This window comes from Carassius gibelio, chromosome B16 (assembly GCF_023724105.1).
Source record: "Carassius gibelio isolate Cgi1373 ecotype wild population from Czech Republic chromosome B16, carGib1.2-hapl.c, whole genome shotgun sequence".
Taxonomy (NCBI): Eukaryota; Metazoa; Chordata; class Actinopteri; order Cypriniformes; family Cyprinidae; genus Carassius; species Carassius gibelio.
In genome coordinates, this window is record NC_068411.1 from 23858143 (window position 1) to 23876445 (window position 18303).

General features: G+C 38.6%; 1 protein-coding gene across 2 annotated transcripts; it reads right to left on the reverse strand.

The window, feature by feature from the left end:
* Nucleotides 1-133: 133 nt before the first annotated feature.
* Nucleotides 134-17261, reverse strand: pogzb (pogo transposable element derived with ZNF domain b). 2 transcript variants are annotated; one of them, XM_052578242.1, is made up of 21 exons: nt 17111-17261; nt 16559-16627; nt 16231-16343; nt 16018-16134; nt 15421-15605; nt 15227-15326; nt 14896-15147; nt 13929-14108; nt 13723-13823; nt 11386-11666; nt 10774-10928; nt 7911-8011; nt 7486-7632; nt 7145-7279; nt 6848-7041; nt 6620-6760; nt 6470-6520; nt 6276-6388; nt 3645-5297; nt 3354-3387; nt 134-3068 (listed from the first exon to the last, which is right to left on the reverse strand). In XM_052578242.1, exons 3-21 carry the CDS (start codon nt 16337-16339, stop codon nt 1295-1297), a joined length of 5823 nt encoding a protein of 1940 aa, XP_052434202.1. In that variant the 5' UTR covers nt 16340-16343; nt 16559-16627; nt 17111-17261; the 3' UTR covers nt 134-1294. The 2 variants fall into 2 exon arrangements, with proteins under 2 accessions (XP_052434202.1, XP_052434201.1); XM_052578241.1 differs by having other exon boundaries at nt 16550-16627.
* Nucleotides 17262-18303: the final 1042 nt, after the last annotated feature.

Sequence of the window (18303 nt, forward strand, 5' to 3'; positions counted from 1 at the left end):
ACTTGAAGGTACAAGTTTGTAGGAATCTGAGTGCAGATGCTGATCTCTGGCTGGCAGTGTGGGAAACCTCTTTCTGTCCACATTAAAACAAAGCAGGGAAGCATAGGGAAAAGAGAGGGCTTTATACACAAACTGAGTTTATTTACATTTTATTCATTAGTCAAAAATGCGAAGTCACACATATAACACTTTTACCTCAGATTTGACAGTTTCATCAAAACAACATCCAAAAGACCCCCAGTTATATGAACTCCCACTTACCTTCATGATCAGACTGTTTACATAAAGCCCCACTATTTAGTACATGTAAATTACATACAAAATTGTTGCAGCCAATGGAGATGAAACCAAAGTAAGCCTTTAATGTCTTATTGAATGTCAATGAATGACACCCGGAGTGTAGTTACACCATCCTGTGGTTGCTACGGTAAATTCAGATGCTGAAATCAATACTGAATATACATACTGATCCCACTCCATTCACTGCTGCTGCAATGCTAAGACTCTTTAGCAGGTCTTACTGTTTATTCATTCTGGAAGAAGTTAAATAACCAAAATGGAAGAACTTTAAGACAGTCTGAGCCTGCTACCAGCCCACATGCTGAACTTTAGAACAGCCATAATGTAATAACAGACTCTGTAAAGCTATGAAATAAAAGTTGTATTGTTCTGTAATGGCCTATCTAACTTCAAGAGCTATAGTAATTGGTTACTGAATTAAACCATTTTAAATAGCTCTTAACCAAACAGCCTTTGAATGATTCTTCAGATTATTATTTTCTTTTGCCTTCTGCTTCTTCAAATGGTTGATGCAAGCTTTGTGATACTCGACCTCCAGTCAGGCACATGTGCAGACGACATGCAAAGCTGATGACGAGATTTATATCACATCAACTGTGAGAGTACGACAATCGTGTAGAGGCATTTCAGCTTTGAAATGACAAACTTAAGCAGGTGCAAAAATGCTGATTTGCTTTCAGAGGATGTCGAATTGAAACAAATAATATCGGTCGATAAACCAAAAAAAATCCTAACACTCTGGTAGTTATTGGATCATTTTATGCTAGTGAATAAACAAAAAGAACAAACAGTAGAAAACTTTGCAAAAATCAATCATGCAAGGTCTATCCTGTAAATCTATACAGTATTTAGAATTTAAAAAAAATATTTTTACATTTTCACTCCACAACACAATAGGTAAATTAAAGTAGATGTAAATTAAATATTCAGAGTGACATTCAGTCCAAATAGGTTTCCTTCCGTTCAACTTCACAATGTCTCTGTAGATCAATTATCACCTGTTTGCAGAGTCCGTTTGGGAAGCGTTAGCATCCTGACCAGATTCTGAGAATTGCTCTTGTTCAGAGTTGTGTGGAGGAGTCTCTGATTCAGGGGATGAATGCGAGACATCTGTGGACTCACTTGCAATTTCCAAACATTCATCAAATCTTTCCTTTTGTTGGTCTGTGTTTTTTATTTCAATTGGCATTACATCTTTATCATTTGTTTGACTGACTTCTTCATCCTCTGGCTCCTGTGTCAAATCAATTTTCTCTGTTACTTGGTTCACTTTGTCTACAGTGTTTGCATCCATGGGCTCTTCTTCTTCTGAATCAAGTTCTACAACTTCAGGTTCTAGAGTGGCCTCCGACAGCTTATTTAATAGCTCCAAAGGTGAACCAGGCAAATTCGTATGTGCTTCCTGATAAGGAAGCAGGTGAGCCAAGCAGAATGAGTGTTGAACAAATTCAGGCCTACCAGAGAAGCAAGACATGGCCTCTTCCAACCAGGATACAAGAAGCTCCAACAGAGCTTCACGCTGAACCCCAGATGCACAATTGATAGGTCGTTGTGCCCAACGAGCTAGAAGTAACCTTTGCAACACAGGACGTACACACATCTCTAGAGGTTGAAGTCTGCTTGTACAACCAGCTGGAACTATGGCAGGGAATGTTTTGCTGCCACTGACTGCAGATATGATACTCTCATATGTTTGGCTATGATGTCCATCCATAACCAGCAGAGCATCATTTTCATTCTGTGAGTCGAGATGCTGCTTCCACACTTTGGTGGCCCAAATTTCAAGCTCTTCCGCTGCAGTGAAACCTTCCTCCTTGGTCATAAGTAGGACTGAGTCTGGTGGGCTTCTGTTCAGCACTTTTGTGCTCTGACTTGTGAAGAGCACTGCAGGTAGCATTGTACCATTTGCAAGCATTGAAAGGTAAATCTTTAAGAAGGGCTTCCCAAACCCAGTAAACTGAAAAGCAGTCTCTCTGTTTATTCTGGTATTTTCATTCAGCATTTTAAAGTCCACAAAAACAGAAAGCTGGTCCATAGCACCAAAGACAGACTGTGAAATGTTGTTTGTCTTTATTTTACTGTGCACCAACTCTGTGTAGCGATGGCAGTTTTCCTCCATGGCATTAGGGAGTTCCCGATCTACTGTCAAAGGGGTATCCAAGCCCAATTTGTGCAGCATCATGAAGCTCACAGCCCACTCGTATGAAATACGGAAAGAATTTATCTCATTGGTTTGGCTTTGGAGCTCTGAAGCTTTTTCAAATAGTTTTGCCTCATTGATTGGACGCTGCTGTTCCCGTTGAGTCAAAACCCACTCAACAAGACGATCAACGGCCTCTCCACAGCTTGTGCTGCTGCATTCATTTAATTGATCTTCTTTGTCTTGAAGCCAAGTCTTGATAAGCTGAGGTTTGGTGTCCATTTCTTTAGCCGCTTTTTGGACCCCGGAGCACAGTGCAAGGAGTAGTATTCGACGCTGATGAATAGACAGAGTCTCCTCTCTGTTTTTCACAGGTTGAGTAAGTGTATTGGTTACGGTTACCTCTACCTCCTCTTTAGCCTCGGTTTCATGTGGCATGTCTTCATCACTTTCAGTCTTCTCAGAGTCCGAGTCAGTATCTTCATCTTCTAGAGGGGCCATTTCCTGGTCCATGTCTTCATCAAGACCAGCATCGGCGCCACTTGAGATTTTAATGTTGGCTGAAGGTCTGTTCAAGCCTCTATCCAACATTTCCGTTCTGTATTTAATTCCAGAGTCTGTGCCTTCCCTGGAAGGAAAAATAATGGGTCACTTTCCAGTATCTGTACAACATGTGGCAACTTAAAATTTGCTAGCTGAAAAAAGAAGCCATTTTCACACATTACTGTAAGCTGCATAAACTGCATATTCTTCCATAATTTTTACATTTAAATTTAATAAAAAAGGTGCATGCAATAACTAATTCTGAAATTAATTGATCAATTTGGTGTATCCAAATTATTTGTTCCATTTTCAAATTTATCTACCCAAGGTTGCCATTTTTAATCAAACGGTTGGTTTCTAAAAGACTTACCTCTTGGTGTCAACGAATCCCACTTTTGGGTTACCTGTAGAGGAAAATACGATAATTAATTCTAACATCGTTTATAATAATCTATGATAATGAATATAAACAATGTGTTTGTTATATTTCATGTTAAAAATATATAATACAATGCATTTCAAATCACTTCAAATTAATGCATGCCAATTTAAAAAGTCTTTGAAAATGATAAATTCCTTAATTTTGTGCACATTTGATGAGGGGATAAACATTTGGAAATCCATTGATTAATATTTAGTGTCAGAATTTGGGCTTTATAACCTTGGAAATTAGGTGAGAAACCATGGAAGTCCCAGAAGCAGCAAGAACGTTTGCACAGATTCACATGGCACGCTGTGCAGCCATATACACTCTCATGACGCATGTTTTTCAAGTTGCAAACTTTACATCTCCTTGTCCTACGGGTAATTTTGGCTAATCGATGTCTGACCCCTTCTTGCATGTCCGGATTTTCTTTTTTAACAATCTGTTGCTCAAGCATGCTATCGTGGACCTGGTTCTGGCGAGCAAATCTTGCGGCACACTTGGCCAGCTGGTACCCTAGACGTTTACGGTAGATGGCCTGCGAGAAATGTCCCCCCTGAAGCCACCCTGGTGGATTGTCTTTGCGGGTCTCCCGTAGGACAATGAAAGAGTTGATGATGCTCAAGTTGACAAGGAACCAAAAGAGACGCCGCCAATTGGTGTCGAGAACGAGGCCGCCGAGTTGGTTGCACGTCAGGAGCTGATTACAGATGTCGACACCACGCATGTTGTCTTGGAGCAACTTGAAGGCCTGAGGTCTTTCAACAGCACAAAGCTCTCCTATCTTAGTGGGAGATCTCCTCCACACCACATCCGGATTGCCTGCACTAGCATTTGTCGAGAGACATACCAGCTGCTTGTTATCTTTCCATCTGGTGGCGAGAAGTGGGGCGAATTCATACTGTTGGAAATCTCCTTGATTTTTCAGTATAGGTTCATCCCAAAACTCCTTGGGCAAAATTGGACTTTGAGGCAAGACGGAGCTGGAGCAGTATGTTCCAACATCATACAGCTCCTTCATGAGTGGCACAGACACAAGTGAGCTGGACAAGAAGATGTGGTGATGTTTACCCTCGAGGCCCTCTAAGAGTTGCGATACAACTGTTTTTCCCAGGTCTTTGTTTTTCTCCTGATGCGTTAAGACCAGTAGTTTATGGCAGTAGCCTGACTTTGAGTCACACAGTAGCCATATCCTCGGCTGGTTATTTTTACTCTTCACCTGAGCTATTCCCTTGTCATGGCTCGGTAGAAAAGCTTGATCAACTGTCAGACACTTGTTTGGCCTGTAGGCGTCTCGCATGCTTGTCTGCAGGATGCTCAGCATGGGCTGAAAAAAGGACAACTTGTCAGGACTCTGGTTATCGTTTTCCACAAGCATACTGCTCATTCGGATGTGAGTGCCGATCTGTTTGAAACGTTTGACAGACATGGTCCTGTAAAAGAGCTCCCATGTTCTGGAGCCATAGCGGCCATGGTGATGGTCCCAGGACCAGTATAACTCTGGCTCCCCCAGGCCTTGAATGCCCATGAGGATAGAGAGTCCAAAGAAGCCTTTGACCTCCTCTACAGACACCGGTTTCCAGGAAGGGTCCCCCTGCCCCAGAGAGCAGCAATAAGAGGCATAGGCATTGGTCTCAAAAACAATCTGCTCAAAAAGGGTGTCGGGAAAAATAAGCTGGAAGTAGTCGAGGACGTCGCTATTCCTGGTCATTATATGCTGCGGGCCACAACTCTCCATGAATTCTGGCACAGTTCCTTCCTCTTTGGGCACACTCCACTGCTTCATGGACAACCAGTCAGGCTGTGTCCCAACATCACTAGCTTCATCCCCTTGTGGACCCTCCACCTCCTCCTCAACCTGGCAGAACTCAATATCTGTCTCCAAACACTCTGTAGGGGAGGGGAGGGATTATAGGAACACAGAGTTAGTCTTCTCCTTGGTGTCTTTACCATCACCAATAATCCATTTTATAACACCATGCTCAATGTACATGTGGTTCTGATAGGTCAGTTAGCTTTTGAAAAAAGAAAACAATAAGCAGCTCAGAAGCAGCAGATAATTCCCCGATGGATAGTCCTTGTTGTTATTCATTTGTCATGTTTCTAAATTAATCCACTTAGGGGTTTTTTTTTGTATTCCTTCTGATATTCTCCAGTTCAGGTGGTGTGCTGTAGGTTTTGTGTAAATACTCATTTACTCATCCAGAGTGCTCTCGCAAAGGCTTGCCTGTAAATCCTGTAGAGTCACACCAATTTCAAAGGCCCACTTTGTCCATTTTGACAATGGACAGCTTGAGCTCATAGTCCACACCTGTGATTTGTTGTAGATCACATTCTGTGGGCTATTACTCAAGACTGGCCACTTTGCAAATGTTGTAGGCATATCTGTAATGTTCGAGTGTAGCTAATAATGCACGGAAAAAAGTATGTTAAAATGATCCCTCTTTATTGTAGTTGTCTAATCTACACAATAAATATCATTCAAGCTGTGAAAACAGTGTGTAAAACAAGCTTGAAGATTAACAGTTGGCAAAGGTTGCACACGATGTTAAGACGCTCGGATGTTAGAAATCTACTGTCAATGAGTTTGATCCTATAAAGATCTGAATTGATAAGTTCATAGTAGCAGTGTATTTCATGATACTATTAATTAAGACTTAATTAAGGCTTCACTTGTGTCTACAGTGTATTATTACTATAATCATGCAATTAATGACACCTACAATAGAGTTTGATGCCCTGTTACTACAGGAGTAAGAAAGCAGAGAGAGAAAAGCAAGCATGCAGGTAGGGGACCATGCAGTAAGTTTTTAAAGACTCAGGAAAACATAGATGTTTTATTGTTCTACTAAGTCGGAGAACACCCACCTTTACGAGTGAAGATACAGTAGGAGTGAGAAGGGAACTTAATGAGATGTTTGGCCATCAAGTTCCCTAAAGCAGTGGAGTATTCACAACCTGCACAGCTCAGCTTAACACCACTAGAAAAGAGCAATGAAACAGCCATAAGCAACAATTTCAGACTGTATACAAAACAGAACTCAAAACTGATAATATATTACCTTGGTGGCCCCTTTTTAGAAGTTTTTGGGACTCTTCCAGGAACATGATTGCTGAAATTAATAAATGAACTGCCATCAGTATATTGTCACATTGATTATCTGCCATTTAAAAAAAAATACTAAACTAATTTGACCTTCAGTTTCACTTACTTGATCATGTGGTTTGCATAAGCTCGAGAACAGCAAGTGCTATAGAAGCAGAGTGAGCAGTGAACATAAGTAGGGTAGTGATTCGCAAAGTCTGGGATGTCAAAAGTGCACTCCACACACTTATGTCTGCCCATCAGTGCCCTGGAGAGAGGAAAAGTACATCCTTCAAATTTCTGATTTCCAGTTGAAATTAATCAACATATCTGTTAAAATGCAGTCTGAGCTTACCTCTGCTCTTGAAACCTGGATAAGAAGTCAAACATCTTGCTGACCTGTTTCTTCCCAGGTCCATGTCTTTGTGATTTCTGGTCACCACTACAAGCTTGTGTACTGCTATTACTATTTTTCTGAATGTTAGTGGAAGATTTTGAAGCTGCCTGACCTGGTGACTTCTTAAGCCCAACATATGCCCTAATGGTTACCTGGAAATAAGGAGATGACGTAAAACATTCATAAAATACTTTGTTGCAGCCGACAAGTTAACAAGTTACAACTTGTTTTCAAACAAACAGACAATTATTTTACTTTTGTCCCAGGCTGGAGTCCCTCCAATTCACAAGGCTTTCGGAAAGTCCTGTGGTGATTGATTTTATGCTCAACTTTATCTTTTGTGAACAGGAACTGAAGACGGCATTTGTTACAGTGGTAAACTGTTGACTTCTGTAGAAAATAAAGAATGTCATATAATGGCTCAAAATATTTGTTAATGTATGTTGGGTCAATTGGTAACAACAGGATTTTTTTTTCTTCGAAATATTAAAGCAATGCATCCATTTAGATCTTTTCAGAAGACTATAACATTGCCAGGAATACAAAAGAGAGCATGTTGAATATGTGTTTGCATGCAATTTTTCATTCATGCTCACCTGGTGACGATTATAGTGCTGCTGGTAACTGGTGGAATGCTTGAAAACCTTAAGACAGTACTGGCACAGGAGGTGGCGAGTATCCTCATGCCAAGTACGAAAGTGGTTAAACACATCCGAGTAGAAGGAGGAGCGGTATTCACACACCTGAAAGTATCAAGACATTACAAACACTACTACTATTATAAGCCGCATTTCCACTGTCTGGCCAAACGGTAAGGAACAGTCACAGTTATATTTTCCCTCAAGCTTTGTTTGGCACAGCAAAACCATTCTCAACCTGGAATTCTGTGTTGCAGGATTTTTTACTTGTTTGGCTATGAGTAAGGTAAACAAAAATATCTGATAATTCTCCATAGCATGGCTATTATTTACATTTCATATTGTATGTAAACACTAGTGATAGTTATTTTTTCTCAATTTACCTGGCACACATAAGGCATCTCTCCAGGTTTGTGGGTGTTCTTCATGTGCTGCAGGAACACTGGCTCACTCTCAAAAGACCACTCACATATTTTACACTTGGCTGAACAGAAAAGCATAACAACCACTTAATCAAATATAACTAACTGCAGTTTTTGGTAACTAGCAAATCCAAATCAAAGCAAGCATGAAACATTTGTCGGTCAACAGAAATTAAACATTTACTGTCACTTAAGTAAACCAAAAAAATGGTCACGACAACATGCAACATCCAAATACAATTAGTGTTAAATTGACATTATGTGGAACTAAAAGCCTTATGAAAAAAGGATATGAAAGTTGGCTGTTACAAAACCATTTTTGTGTTTGGACATTACCCCAGTGGTCCCTTCATGTTTGAATTTAGTCAAATAAACTAGTGCACATATCAAGAGTGTGTGTCGGTTGAAGAAGCTATCTGCATATTCTCGTACCAGCATAACCTGTCCTGCAAGCTTTTTTTTATTTTTTTTTGGTTGATAACAAAAAACTGCACAATTTACATTTTGGGACAAAGAGTGGATAAATGAACAACTTCTAGAAACTAAATGTTTAACTTTATCTGTGCCTGTATGACCTGATTCTCTGTGAGGAAAGCTTCTAATGTTGCTGGTGTATAAGAATTTCAAAAAGTAAGAAAAATTAAACAACAACAACAACAGAACCCTGCTTCACAGAAATACTGGTTGGCAGCTGTGTTGTAGGAAATACTAATGTAAAATCCAATGATTTGAGAACAGTTGCATAAGGATACATTTTGATTAAATAGGGACATCCTTGATTAGAATTAGGGATGCACCGGTTGACCGGCCATAAATCGGAACCGGCCGGTTTTTGCTTAAAATACGCGATCGGCAATCGGCCGGTTTTTGGTCTTCTTTAGGCCGATTTTTTCCGGAAGTGCGGCCACGTGCACAGACTACATTGTAATCGCTTGCTATGTCATTTGTGTGGAAGTATTTCGAAATCTGTGCGCAGGACACGGGCAGCCGTTCAGCACTGGAAATGTAGAGCTTCATGTCTGAGGCACAGATAGCAGGAAGCGATCGGCCGTTGGTGTACAGACGCACAAATAAGAGTCCCTTTTCTGCACGCACTAAAGCTGCGCGAGCTTACTGTTACCAGTTCGAGCCCTGAACGCGAGTAGACCATGAAGAGATGGTCAGATCAACTTCTCACGTGTTGGATGAGAAACGAAACTTTTTTTTTTTTTTTTTTGAAAAGTGGAACTTGCATACACGTTTGAAAAGCCAGAAGTAAATGAAAGTAGATTATTTTCATTTTACCTTAAAATTACATCGACTTAATTTGATTTAAAAATCACCTGCTGTAGCACACTGAGAAAAAGTGTTTCATTCATCCAATTAAAAAAATTTAGGGTAATGATTCACATCTATGTTTTTTTACTTGAGAGAATAGTTATTTATTTACTCTTCACTGGCTCAAGTGAAAAAAATATAGATGTGAATAATTAGCCTTAATTTTTTTTTTATTGGATGAATAAAAACACTTTGCATCTTTGTTTTATTCACACCAACATTATTTGATTTTAACATTTAGGAATAATCTATTTATATATCATACTTTTATTTAGTCTGTAAATAAAGACACTTGGTAAAGACCTTTTTTTATTTAAAACCAAATTTAAAAACTAAAATACTGAATGCTGATCAAGAAACATCTTATTGAATGTGTGTTGTTTGGATTGTAGAACTATGCAGTTATTGCCTTTTAATTTCACATGGTTACAGTTAATCTTTAAATTTAAGGCCAATTCTCTGTAGTTTCAACCCAATTCAAAAACAAAAGCTAAATGCTGATGTATGTAATGTAGCTGTTAATTTCAGATGGTTATAGTTATTGTTTTCAATAGCTAAAAGCCAGTTTGGCCTATTAAATACCAAATAAACATCTTGTTTATGCACACTTTCCTTCTTCCTTGTTTGTTGCTTAAAGATAAAAAATTAATAAAAAAAAAATCGGCCAGTTACTTTGTAAAAAATCGGAATCGGCCATGAAAAATCATGATCGGTGCATCCCTAATTAGAATGTGTCACTGCCCATTTACATGTTTAACTGGAATAATATATGGATCAAACATATACACACACATACATACATATACAGTACAGACCAAAAGTTTGGACACACCTTTTCATTCAAAGAGTTTTCTTTATTTTGATGACTATGAAAATTGTAGAGTCACACTGAAGGCATCAAGGGCTATTTGAGCAAGAAGGAGAGTGATGGGGTGCTGCGCCAGATGACCTGGCCTCCACAGTCACCGGATCTGAACCCAATCGAGTTGGTTTAGGGGTGAGCTGGACCGCAGACAGAAGGCAAAAGGGCCAACAAGTGCTAAACATCTCTCGGGGAACTCCTTCAAGACTGTTGGAAGGCCATTTCAGGTGACTACCTCTTGAAGCTCATCAAGAGAATGTCAAGAGTGTGCAAAGCAGTAATCAAAGCAAAAGGTGGCTACTTTGAAGAACCTAGAATATGACACATTTTCAGTTGTTTCTCACTTTTTTGTTATGTATATAATTCCATATATAATTCCACATGTGTTAATTCATAGTTTTGATGCCTTCATTGTGAATCTACAGTTTTCATAGTCATGAAAATAAAGAAAACTCTTTGAATGAGAAGGTGTGTCCAAACTTTTGGTCTGTACTGTGTGTGTGTGTTTATATATATATATATATATATATATATTACACACACACACACACACATATACATATATATATACACATATACACAGAACATACATAAAAACCCTTACAGACCCCTAAGATGAATGAATAAACAGAAAATAGTTCTCACTAGATGACTCTATAGAAGTGTGGACACTCTCCAGGTGACACTGAAGACGAAAAGGTGTTGGAAAGCGCCGGAAACAGTGCTGGCAGGATGTGTGTGTGTCCATCTCCCCATTTTGCTGCTCCAACTCAACATGATACTTCATATGATTCATAAGTCTGCAAGGAGAACAAACATTAATAATTGCACCAATCTAGAAGGAATCATATCTACTGCAATTAGACATACTGTATTTTTTGGACTATAAGTCGCACCCGAGTATAAGTCGCATCAGTCCAAAAATATGTCATAATGAGGAAAAAACATATATAAGTCGCACTGGACTATAAGTCGCATTTATTTAGAACCAAGAACCAAGAGAAAACATTACCGTCTACAGCCGCGAGAGTGTAGGCTACAGAAGCACTGAGCAGCATAGAGCGCATTGATTTTCTCTTGGTTCATGTCAAATTAATTTTGATAAGTCGCACCTGGCTATAAGTCGCAGGACCGGCCAAATTATATAAAAAAAAAACGTATAAAACTTATAAAAAAAACTTATTGTGCGACTTATAGTCCAGAAAATACGGTATATACCCATAATTCCCATCCCAACTTGACTGTCCATCAACATACCTAATATTATTCTTTAGTCTCTTGTTACAGGTGAGGCATTTGAATGATAATGGTTCTTTTGAGTTGTCCATTGGTACATAAACTCGATTCCCTTCAAATGTGCCATAGTAAAAATCATCCACCAGCATGACAAGTCTGTTCTGGGTATCTCCGGCCTTTGTAGGTGGGCTATCCAGCTTGATACTGGGCACAGCAGAGAGGCTTTTAGGTGGTGTGGCTGGAGTGCTCACAGCAGTTGAAGTACTGCTCGTGTTAGTCTGGGCCAGATCTGGGCAGCAGAACTAAAGGGGGGAATGAGATTAATTGACCACTTTGAAATTACTAAAACACACTTATATATAACATACACATATAATGTATATTTATAATGTAAGATCAGGCCCTCTCTTTTTTGAACATGCAACACAACTCCTGGGTCAAGCTCTAGTTCTATCCAGGCTGGACTTAAAAATTTATCTTTAATGAGCTGAAAAGAATGCATGTCACACCTCTTTTTAATCAATTTGCACTGGCTACCAGTAGCTGCTCACATAAAATTCAAGGCATTAATGTTTGCCTACAAAACCCCCACTGGCTCAGCACCCCTTTACCTAAATTTATTACTTCAGATTTATGTGAGGCACAAAATCCCTTTCACAGACTTTTTCATTAACTGTTCCCTCCAGGTGGAAATGATACATCAATGTATCATTACGAGCCACAGGGTATCATTTGCTTTTGTTTGTGTATGTTATTTTTTTTTTATTGTATGTTTTAGCCATGATTCCCATCCACTTGCATTATATGACTAACAGACTGCAATGGTCTGTTTTTAAAATCTCAGTTTTTGTTCTACTAAAGAAACAAGTCACCTACATCTTGGATGCCCTGGGGGTAAGCAGATAAACATCAAATTTTCATTTTTGGGTTAACTATCCCTTTAATGAAAGAAGTTTGAAACAACAGGACTCTTCCTAGAGCTGCCTTCTGGCCAAACTGAGCAACTGATGGAGAAGGGCTTTGTTTAGTGTGGTGACCAAGAACCTGATGGTCGCTCTAGTTGAGCTCCATGATCATATGTGGATAGGAGATTCTCTGGTCTTATGAACCATAATTCTAAGCATAATTTTTGAAGGAAACCAGCTCTCCTCATCACCTGCAGAGTACTAACCCAAAAGTAGGGGCTGTTTTTCAGCGGCAGGGACTCAGAGTAGACAGAATGCTCAGTGCAGCAAAATATAGATAGCCTTAATGGAAGCCTAATCCAGAGCATTCAGAAGCTCAGACTGGGTAGAAAGTTTACCTTCCAAAAGGACAAACACAGCAAGAGTGGCTTATAGACAATTCTGTGAATGTCCTTGAGTGGCCCAGGCAAATATTTTTGCAGAAACCTGAAAATGTGCCTCTGCCCCCATCCAACCTGACAGAGCATGAGATAATTGCCAAATGCTGATGTGCAAAGATTGTCGCATCATACCCAAAAAGACTTGAGGCTGTTAAAGTTCTTCTGCTATATATATATATAAAAATATATATATATATATATATATATATATATATATATATATTTTTTTTTTTTTTAAATATAAATGTACAAATTTGTGACAATTCTGTTTTTGCTTCGTCATTTGGTGAATGGAGTGTAGATTGATATGGAAAAAGGTGTCAATTAAAGCAGTTTTACATAAGGCTGCTTCATAACAAAATGAAAAAAGATGGCACTGTATTTATCTATTTTAATATATATATATATATATATATATATATATATATATATATATATATATATATATTAAAAAAAGTAGCCTTCTATTTTTTTTCTATTCTATCTACTTCATTTGCTTTGTGTACATAAAAAAAAAAAAACCTTGCTACCTGTACTGCGTTAGGCTAACCGAGACTTCAGACTAACCGCAAATTCATTTGCACTTATATATTGTTGCTCTTTTGTTAGTTTTGATTGCTTCTATTGTCCTCATTTGTAAGTTGCTTTGGATAAAAGCATCTGCCAAATGTAAATATATGAAAAAAATGAAAGTCGGAAATACTCGGAATTGGTGCTCTGCATTTAACCCATCCAAGTGCAAAAAGCAGCAAGTACGGAACACACACACACACCCGAAGCATTGTGCATCTATTTGCTCCAGCGCCTGGGGAACAATTGCCTTGCTCAAGGGGACTTCAGCCATGGGCGTTGAGGGTGGAAGAGCGCTGTTCATTCACTCCCCTCAACTACAACTCCTGCCGGCACTGAGATTTGAACCTGCAACCTTCGTGTTACAAGTCCAATTCTCTAACCATTAGGCCACAGCTGCCCCTTATTATACATGAGTATATCTTCAGAAAGTGTATACTTACACACATATGACTCCGTAGAGCCTCAATCATTTTGAACTGAGCTCCACAACGAGTACAAAAATGACTAGTTGTTGATGCTGTTGTATGTGTAATAGGGATTGCTACAAAGAAAAGAGGAAAAAAAATAATTCGATTTTATCAGCATGGCTCTACTCTAATATGGAACTATCATAGTAGCTATCACAGATGCAGAACAAAAAGCTTACTTTGGACAACATTTTGTGTCATGACAGGTACAGCAGATGAAACAATAGGGCCATTGTTGGTCTTCTGATTGCTCATGACAACAAATGTCTGCGCTTGAGCCCCACCAGGAAGGTTCACGGATTTCACAAGGTTCATTATATTTTGCATGTCCAATGGTCCATTTCCTGGCTTTATTGTCACTGTAAAGAGAAATAGTACAATTTTAGAACTGATAATTGCAGTTCTTGATGCTGATTGGTCAATGGAGTCATTAAAGAAACAATCCGAAAAAACTCTCCTAGAGTTAAACAATTAAGTTTTACCGTTTTTGAATACATTGAGCCGATCTCTGGGTCTGGCGGTAGCACTTTAGCTGTAGCTTAGCATTGATGATTGAATCTTATTGGACCATTAGCATCTTCCTCAAAAATAACCAAAGAGTTCTGATATTTTTCCTATTTAAAACTTGACTCTGGAATCAAGTTCTTTGATTATTATGCCGGATATGAGAGTATAGTTCCTAGCCGTATAGGCCTAGAAAATCACAACTTTTTATTTTCCGTCGGTCTCAGAAGTGTCAAGTTTTAAATTGAAAAAATATCAAAACTCTTTGGTCATGCTGACGGTCTAATCAGATTCAATGATCTATGCTAAGCTACAGCTAAAGTGCCACAGCTAGACCTGGAGATCAGCTGAATGGACTCAGAAACGGTGTAAAAAAATAAAAAATAAAAAAAGCTGTGTATCATGTATTTATCACTTTAAGCTGTGATAAATACACGATATAGTAACAGTTATAACAGGAACTACCTTGTTAACATAATTTAATCTTGTGAACGTTAAATATGCAAAGCATTTTAAGTGCAATTTTAATATCATTGAGATTTAAATCATTATCACTGTTTCTTCAAATTAAAACTACAAACCACTTTCTAAAAAGAATTCTGAAATAATGAATGAAAACTGTACTCAACAGGAGCATCTTACAGATTTTAGTCGTGGTTCGTGCTGCAGAGGGCTGGGTAGTTGTTGTAGACGACATGGTGGGTAGAGAATTGGCTGCAGGAGGGGCGACTGCTGTTGTGGTACGAATGGTTAGAGTAGCAGGTATCTGCACGGTGCTAAAAGTGCTGGGTGTTTGTGCTCTGTTTGCAACAGGAGCTCCAGTCCTCATTTGAGCTGGCTGGGTAATTATTTGGGTTGCTCCAACAGCTGGTTTGAAAATTTGTGTGCCAGGTGCTGAGAATACATGTAAAAAAAAATTGTTAATCAATAAGCAACAACAAAAAACTCAAGTTTTAGGAGCACATTACCATACCTTGGACTAGTGTAATGGGTCGAACAGTCTGGCCCTGTTGGACATTCAGTACCAAACTCATTGGGCTCTGGCCAGGCTGGATATTCTGGACAGGAAGACCCTGAATCATGCACAATTGGAAACGTGTTGATTGATAAAAGAAAAGCTGAAATGATCAGAAATAAACTGGGATCTATGAGGTGGGATGGTAGCACCTGTGTGGTAAAGTAAATCGGCTGACTGTTGGCAGCATTGGCAATCTGAGTTGTGCCAGGCAAAAGAAACTGTGACAGAGCCACAGTGCCGAGCCCTCCTCCTCCCGGCGCCAAGATGACCTGCTGCCCTTGCACTGCTTTAGGAATTTCTGCCGGGACAGCAGCAGGAACTACACGTTGAGTCACTAAAAAAAAAAAAAAAAACATTTTCATCAAGATGGTGCCATTGGCAATGATGTACCATTTTTGTAGTTTATATGACTTTATGCTTCCAGTATTTGACATGGATTATGTGTAAATAGTAAGAATTTCAGTCTCTACATTACACAAAGTGTATAAAGCATACACGGTGTAAATATAAGGACCACAAATTAATTTTTATTATGCTTTTGCCATTTTAAAATTGAACTAATTCACTTTCATGAAATGCAAAACAGCAGCCAAGATATTATACCTAATTTGTTTGTGTTTAACAAAACAGAGAATGTTAGATGGGTTTGGAATAACATGAGAATGAGTAAATAATGACAGAATATTCCTTAAATGGGTAAAATAACTGATAATCACTCAAAAATGCTATAAGGAACAAATGCTCACATGTATTTGTGATCAGTGGAACCGTGTTTGCTGTGTTCACTAAAGATGGTAGTTTTGGGATCACCATGGTTTTAGGCTCAGCTGGAATATCAACCTTCGCAGTGGGAGTTGAAGACACTAAACAGAGAAGAAGGCAGGTTTTATTTAGCATAATGATTTTTTTTTTTATACATTTAACTATAGAGGTTACAGAAAACCTATAAAATTACACACCAGTGGAAGTACTACTTTCAGCATTTCCCCCAGAATCATCCATTGAATTTTGCTGTTGCCATGGTTCCAGCTCCTCCTCCTCACACTCCATAAACAAATCCGCATCCATGTTTCTGAAATATAAAACGTTTGTTGTTGAGCTAAACATTTGAACAGTAAACATATGAAACAGTAAACGTGCCTTTACATTAAGACTAAGATGAAAAAGATATAATAATACTATTATTGCCAATGACGTTTAGTAAAAGAAGTCTGGAAACTTTAGGTTTAAGTTTTATTTTGGACAGGTGAGTGACATGTTTAAAATGAAGACCCTCACAATATTCACCGGACTCTGACAGCATACAGCTCCGACCGGTTTCAACGTCAAGACTGGCGTTTATATAACCATCTCATCCTGCAAATGACACAAAAAAGAGTGAGTAAACCACATTTTGTTTTTCATACATTAGTAAAATATGAAAAAAGATGGGTCTGATATCCAGCGCGCCACCGTGTCACATAAGAAAAGCCCTCAGATGTGTAAGTACGCGCAATGTGGTTTCATCCAACCGAAACGAGCTAAGAGAAAAGTAGTTCCTGTACCATTAGATTCAGTGCGTGAGACTGGATGATTTGACAGACATAAACGAAAGCATAAGACTTAGGTTTGTGTACAATAACAATAAATGGGGTTAAAATTCAAAAGTGAGTCGGAACGAGAGCCAGCTCGACGTTTATTACAAATACTCGGTCACAAATTATGCCGCAACCCCCCTCGCGCGGCGCCAACCGAGTGCGCACTCCGCACACTCTGCGCACATAATATACGACGGTCATCGGATGCGTGAATTAAAACGCAAATCCATCAAAAATGATCGAATTTATAAATAATACTCACCGGATTGTAGCGCATATGGAAATATGCTCGATGTGATATATTGAAAGAACACAAAGCCTGCCGGTACGTCACAGACGAGACGAATAAGTGCGCTAAATGGGCAGAGGTTCTGCTCTTTCTGCGTCAGCGATTGGTTGATGCACCCAAAACGCCACTTCCGGTTTTGGATTCTGAGCACTGATTGGCTGTAATCTCTGAAATAAGGAGGAGTGGTTACTGGAACAAGAAAATGGCTTCCTTCCTTGAAACGACAACGTTTTACACTGTTTAACTTACTGCTGGTTTAATAATGGAAAGCAGATACTGTTGTTATTTTATTCATTACTTTGCTGGTGTTTTACAGATAATCTGTCAAGACCATCATAGATTAGTCTTTTTTGAACAGAATTATTGATGTTCTATTATTGAACACTGAAAACATCTCCTATATGAAAATATTGGCCAAAAATGAGCATATACAAGCCCCTTAGATGCACAAAGCACTGATAAGTAATATAGGAAACAAAAACCTGTACTTTTCCAGAACAGCTTCTATTTTTTTAAAGGTGCTGGAACAGAATGATTTTAAGACATTCTGTTCCGAATGGGCGGTCTTCCCAATGTGGGCGGAACATCACAGATCAGTGTTTACTGCTCTACTGCTCAGACTCACTGCAACGATGTTATTGAATATGCAGCACAAAATATTCGACACGACCAGTAAGGACCGAATCCTGAACCAACGACTCTAACTAATATGTTATTTTAATGCATCAAAAACATACATCTAAACCTGTTTTCATACAGTCTATGATCTTAATTAGTGTACTACGAGTACCGAACAAATGACTCTTCTGAACCGATTCTTTTTATTGTCTTGAAATCATTAGAAGGAGCCAGGCAAAACACAGGTTATCTATTTCACCAACCTGTACAATGTTGTAAAGGCTTGTGTGGGACTTATGAATGGTTCTTAATATGGTGTTATTTAAAATAAACTCTTCGAATTTTGTAGTAATCTAATAATTTTTTTATTGTTTTAAATTTGACCTAATCCATAGTTAAAATAGGTATTGTGCACTTTTGTCGCCTCTAAAAACTTTGAAAACCCTTTACAAAGTAAACACTATTTGCAAAAAAAGTTATTACTATTATTATTAGTATTATAAATATTAAATGTATTTCTGTTGCGGTGGAAGGCGTGAGGGCGTGTA

Bases quoted from the DNA above. Each gene is read 5' to 3' on its own strand.
- pogzb (XM_052578242.1), bottom strand. From the start codon at position 16,339: ATGGATGCGGATTTGTTTATGGAGTGTGAGGAGGAGGAGCTGGAACCA. The intron at 15,148-15,226 runs GTATGGTAATGT...ATGTATTCTCAG, and splicing joins ACCCATTACACTAGTCCAAG to CACCTGGCACACAAATTTTC. The intron at 3,388-3,644 runs GTTATAAAGCCC...TTTCCTCTACAG, and splicing joins TTTCTCACCTAATTTCCAAG to GTAACCCAAAAGTGGGATTC.